Source organism: Myotis brandtii, unplaced genomic scaffold (genome assembly GCF_000412655.1).
Source record: "Myotis brandtii unplaced genomic scaffold, ASM41265v1 scaffold265, whole genome shotgun sequence".
Classification (NCBI taxonomy): Eukaryota; Metazoa; Chordata; class Mammalia; order Chiroptera; family Vespertilionidae; genus Myotis; species Myotis brandtii.
In genome coordinates, this window is record NW_005360086.1 from 1,179,819 (window position 1) to 1,185,159 (window position 5,341).

The 5,341-nt window shown below is 56.1% G+C and overlaps 1 protein-coding gene across 1 annotated transcript in view; it reads left to right on the forward strand.

Annotated features, from left to right (window-relative positions):
• ITGA3 (integrin, alpha 3 (antigen CD49C, alpha 3 subunit of VLA-3 receptor)) overlaps nucleotides 1–5,341 on the forward strand; it is a gene marked incomplete at its 5' end in the record, with an annotated part of 30,125 nt that overhangs the window by 19,222 nt on the left and 5,562 nt on the right. The window contains 10 exons of the mRNA XM_005868209.2: nucleotides 4–123; nucleotides 497–644; nucleotides 935–1,003; nucleotides 1,723–1,802; nucleotides 1,916–1,993; nucleotides 2,516–2,618; nucleotides 2,772–2,954; nucleotides 3,136–3,258; nucleotides 3,960–4,073; nucleotides 4,910–5,008. Of these exons, the coding sequence (XP_005868271.1) occupies nucleotides 4–123; nucleotides 497–644; nucleotides 935–1,003; nucleotides 1,723–1,802; nucleotides 1,916–1,993; nucleotides 2,516–2,618; nucleotides 2,772–2,954; nucleotides 3,136–3,258; nucleotides 3,960–4,073; nucleotides 4,910–5,008 (1,117 nt within the window). The remainder of the gene's footprint in view (nucleotides 1–3; nucleotides 124–496; nucleotides 645–934; nucleotides 1,004–1,722; nucleotides 1,803–1,915; nucleotides 1,994–2,515; nucleotides 2,619–2,771; nucleotides 2,955–3,135; nucleotides 3,259–3,959; nucleotides 4,074–4,909; nucleotides 5,009–5,341) is intronic.

The following is a 5,341-nucleotide window of genomic DNA, read 5'->3' on the forward strand; positions in this document are numbered from 1 at the left end:
GCTCCTCACGCCTCTGTCCCCCCAGGTCCACTTCCAGAAGGAGTGCGGGCAGGACAACAAGTGCGACAGCAACCTGCAGATGCAGGCGGCCTTCGTGTCGGAGCAGGGGCAGCGGCTGAGCAGGTGCACCCTGGGCCGCACCTATTGGCCAAGGGTGGGGAGGCCTTCATTAGCTACCGGGAGTGAGGGGCGGAGATCCGAGGGGTGGGGCCTCAGAGGGAGGCGAGGCTGAGAGGCTTAGCTACCGGGAGTGAGGGGCGGAGATCCCAGGGGTGGGGCCTCAGAGGGAGGCGAGGCTGAGAGGCTGGACTTTAATTGTCCAGGTAGGATGTGTAACTGACCTACACTGGCCTTTTTTCACCTGGCGAGACTAGAGGGCGGGGCCTGGCTGTCCGGAGTAGGGGCTTTCTAGAGCTAGTAGACCGGAGGGGCGGGGCCTAATGGGGCGGGGAAGGGGCGGGGCTTTGGGCTCAGTCTAAGGCTCCTCCCTTTTCAGGCTCCAGTACAGCAAAGACCTCCGGAAACTGTTCCTGAGCATCAATGTGACCAACACCCCAAGCAGGGAGCGGGCTGGGGAAGACGCCCATGAGGCGCTGCTCACCCTGGCGGTGCCCCCCGCCCTGCTGCTGTCCTCAGTGCGCCCTGTGAGTGCCCAGCCCGGGCTCCATCATGTATTTGCATCCTTAGATGCATGTCATTTACACGTGTTGTCATTGTGTCCCCTCTTCTCTGGGCTGGGCCTCCTCGGGTGTCTGCGGCATCTCTGTTGCTAAGGGAACCCTGTTCTCATGCCTCCAGGGCTTCAGACCCTGTGGTACAGGGACGGGGCGGGACCAGCCCTCCTCTGACCACCCAGACCTCAAGCATCTCTGTTGCTAAGGGGCGGGACCAGCCCTCCTCTGACCACCCAGACCTCATTATCTTCTTTCCTTAGTCTGGAACCTGCCAGGCCAACGAGACCATCCTTTGTGAGCTGGGGAACCCCTTCAAACGGAACCAGAGGGTAAGCCCTGGCCGCATTCTCCAAGGCAACTCCTTTTTCTTCTCGCTTCTGCCTGCCTGCTTCCTGGCCCTCCTTGAAGCAAAGAGCCAGCGTGGGGGAGGAGGAGATCAAGTAAGGGGTGCGGAGAGATCCAGAGACTGAGAAAAATGGAGCCACTAGTGAGCTGTGCACAAAGCGAGAGGCGGTGGGGGTGAGGAAACCAGTTTGGCAGAGCACCTCCTATGGGCCAGGCCCCAAGCCCAACACTTTGCTTCTTCTATATGACTGTAATTCTTACAGCCTTCTGAGGTGGTAGATGCTGTTTTACAGAACGGAAACATAGGCTTAGAAAGTTTTAATAACTGACTTAAGGTCATGTAGCTCAAAAGTAGCCGAGTTGTCACTGACAGAGAAGAGGAAAGGGGAAGCGGAGATGTGACTGGGAAGGTACAAGAGTGGAGATGGGTGGGGAGGTGGAGAGCCCTCACCCAGGATGGGGCGATGAAGAGGCCGGAGAACTGATCTAGCATAGTATTGAGCTCCCGCCCCAGGGCATCACCCCTGCATGGCCCCAAACACATACAAGAGTGGAGATGGGTGGGGAGGTGGAGAACCCTCACCCAGGATGGGGGGATGAAGAGGCCGGAGAACCGACTAGCATAGTATTGAGCCCCCGCCCCAGGGCATCACCCCTGCATGGCCCCAAACACCCCTCTCTGCCTCCCTGGCCATCATGGCAGATGGAGCTGCTCATCGCTTTCGAGGTCATTGGGGTGACCCTGCACACAAGGGAATTCCAGGCGCAGCTGCAGCTCTCCACGTAAGTGACCTTGCAAAGCCAGTCTGTATTGGGGTTAAGGGGTCCTGGGACCTCCCCCAGCCCCAGCCTCAGCTGACATATCTCCTTACCCACTCCCTGCACTTCCTTCCCAGGTCAAGTCACCAGGACAACCTGTTGCCCATGACCCTGACTCTGCTGGTGGACTACACTCTCCAGGCCTCGCTTAGCATGTAGGTACTACCATGATCCCCAGTCTTCTCTTCCTGAGCTAGGGCCTCCCTGTCCTCAAGGTGTCTCCAAGCTTCTCTGACACACCTCTCTTGGCCTGGTTTCCCGAGGCCTTTGCATCCCCTGGATCATCCCTCTCCTTAACAACAACCACTGTCATTGTTGTGGTGGTTATTATTCCTCCTGCAAAGCCAGCAGCAGTGGAGGAATCAGCAACTCTGGGGAATAAGGTGTTGGTACCATCTCTTGACAGCTCATTGTGCTAGGGATGTTCTATACATCATCTCATTGGCTTTTCACAACAGCCCATGATATAGCAACAGTTATTAACTCCACCTTACAGATGAGGAAACTGAGACTCAAATAGGGTCAAAATAACTTGCTTGAGGCCACCCAGCTATGGCCGGACTGGAATTTATCTTAGATCTGACTAATGTCCGAGGGAGTTAACCAACTTGGGTGCCCACCCCCTCTGCCAGAGCCCCTCCTGCCTCCTGTGACTCCAGCATCTTTCTTACCACTAGGGTGAGTCAACGGCTACAAAGCTTCTTTGGGGGAACGGTGATGGGCGAGTCTGGCATGAAAACTGTGGAGGACGTGGGGAGCCCTCTCAAGTATGAGTTCCAGGTAAGGGGACTCTGGGACCCTAGGCCGGAGGCTTCTGGGAAGGGCGATGGGGCAGCTCTTTCTGTCTGGGATCTCAGGCTGTGAGGGTGGGGGTTGGTGAGATGGAGGTGGTTTTCTAGGAGATAGTAATCTTGACACCCTTTGTGCCCACAGGTGGGCCCAGTGGGAGAAGGGCTGGCAGTCCTGGGGACCCTGGTCCTAGGGCTGGAGTGGCCCTATGAAGTCGCCAATGGCAAGTGGCTGCTGTACCCCACGGAGATCACCATCCGAGGCAACGGGTCCTGGACCTGCCAGCCACCAGGAGACCTTGTCAACCCTCTCAACCTCACTCTCTCAGTAAGGACACCACAGGGATCTTTCATTTGCATCTCATTTGCATGCTGCAGGGCAGAAAGGCCAGCGGCTTCCCACCCCTCCCCTCACACTCTTAGGGATCCTGCCTCTCCCCCTGCGCTTTCTTCCTCTCCTCACCTCTGCTCATTCCTTCCTCCCAGCAAAGCTCCTGTTCCCTCTTCAGGTCCCTGAGGACAGACCGCCATCACCACAGCGCAGGCGGCGACAGCTGGACCCGGGGGGAGTGCAGGGCCCCCCACCTGTTCCTCTGGCTGCTGCCAAAAAAGCCAAGTCTGAGACCGTATTGGTGAGTGGCCAGGGTTGGAGAGGGTTGTGGCCACACATCCAGGGGGGTTGTGGAACAAGGGGAATAGGGACTGTTCACCAAGAGACACCAGTCTGATGAGGTGACATAACCCATGTCCTCAGGAGCCCCTAGTCAGAGCAGCTGGACTCACCTGCTGCCCCCAGAGGGCACCTCACTACACTTGCCCTTGGGGGAACAGTCAATACAATGGACCAAAGGAAGAGACACTGGCTCTAGTCCCAGGACCCCCCAACCTGTTGGGGTGATATAGCTGCTCGGCCTTGGACATTAGGACTGGAATGGGGAAGGCGGAGTAGGGTGCCCCTGTCCAAAGGGAGACAGGAGGAGAATTGGAAGGAAGTAGAGGCCTAGCTGGGTGGAGGTGGAGGCAGTATCTGAGGTGGGGGCTCAGTGTGGGAGGAGGCTGGGAAAGGGATGTTGTAGACTGGGCCCCATTTCCATGAGCAGATATCAGATTTCATGTTATCCATGTCCCTGGCATCTATAAGTGGTTGACCCAAAGAATATGTCTTAAACATATACTGGTAAGTATGGGGGGTGAGGGTATGCACGAGTGAAGGGTTGAGGTCAGGGCCCTTTGGGTCAGCCATGGGCAGGGGAGGAGTCAAAGGTAAGGGGCGAAGCATAAAGACTCTGGACACCCAGCCTGTCTCGTGCCCTGTGTTCCCTGCCTACCTCAGAGCTGTGGCAGTGCCCACACCCGCTGTGTGTGGCTGGAGTGCCCCATTCCTGATGTCCCTGTCCTCACCAACGTGACAGTGCGGGCTCGAGTGTGGAACAGCACCTTCATTGAGGTCAGTGCCTGGGTCTGGAGGTCTCCCCTGCCACCTACCTGGGTGGGGAGAACAACAGGGAGAGGGTGAGGCCAGGGTCACAGCAAGGCCTCATGCGTGTGTGCGTGTGTGTGCGTGTGTTTCAAGGACAGCGTCATGTTTTATACAGGACAGGTTGGACACTTGTCATTGCGTGCTGTGTCCGTGTTAGTTTCTGTGCCTGTATGTGGACATGACATGTTTGTCTCCAGCCAAAATGACCTTCTCTCATGTGTCCATTGTTCTGTCATGTGCCCACGACTTTCCCACCTCCATGCCTTTGACGTGCTACTCCTTGCCTCTAGAATGCCAGCTCCCCCTCTTATCTCTGGATGTAAACTCCTATTCACCCTTAAAAGTCCCCTCAGATGCTTCACCACCAGTGAGGTCTTTCCAGCTGAAAATGATCTGTCCTCCGAGATTATAAATCTTTTCAGTTTTGTGAGCCATACAGTTTCTGCTGCAACTACACAGTTCCTCCATGTAGCACAAAGCTGCCGTAGACCACAGTCAATGATTCGGCATGGCTGTGTGCCCCAGATGCTTTACTTACAAAAGCAGGCGGCAGGCCGGACTTAGGCCACAGACCTGACCTAGACTGTGACCTTCATTGTCTCTGTTGTTCTCAGCATCCAGCACAGGATCCGATGCACAAATGAATGAATGATGTGCATTTGTGTGGGGGGAGGCCTGGCTGTCAGATCCTTTGGGTGCTGCTTAAGGATGCTGTGTGGTGAGAGGGTACCCTGGGGGGGCGGAAGCTTAGGGTCAGGAGGGAGGCTCATCTGATTCTTTTAACCCACCCATTTTCCCTGCAGGATTACAGAGACTTTGACCGAGTCAGGGTAACCAGCTGGGCTACCCTGTTCCTCCGAACCAGCGTCCCCACCATCACCATGGAGAACAAGACGGTGCGGGTGAGTGCGCATGTTGCCTGGCCAGGGCCTGGAGCGCAGGGCATCTTCTCAGAGCACTTTCACACACGTCAGCTATGTGGTCCTCGGTCCTGGCAGCACACTGGGATCCTCTGCAGGACTTCTGATGTCTAGGCCACAGCCCTGAGCAATGAGATCTGAGTCTGTGGAGGTGGGACCCGGCAGTGGTTCCTTTAAAAACCCCACTGCTCCGTGATTTTAATGTGCAGCCGTGGTTGAGAACCTCTGCTTGACTTTACTTGGTTCACACAACATCTCCACGAGGATGTCCCATCTCCAAGCAAACTTGGAAAAAAGGTTCCTAAATTTAATTCT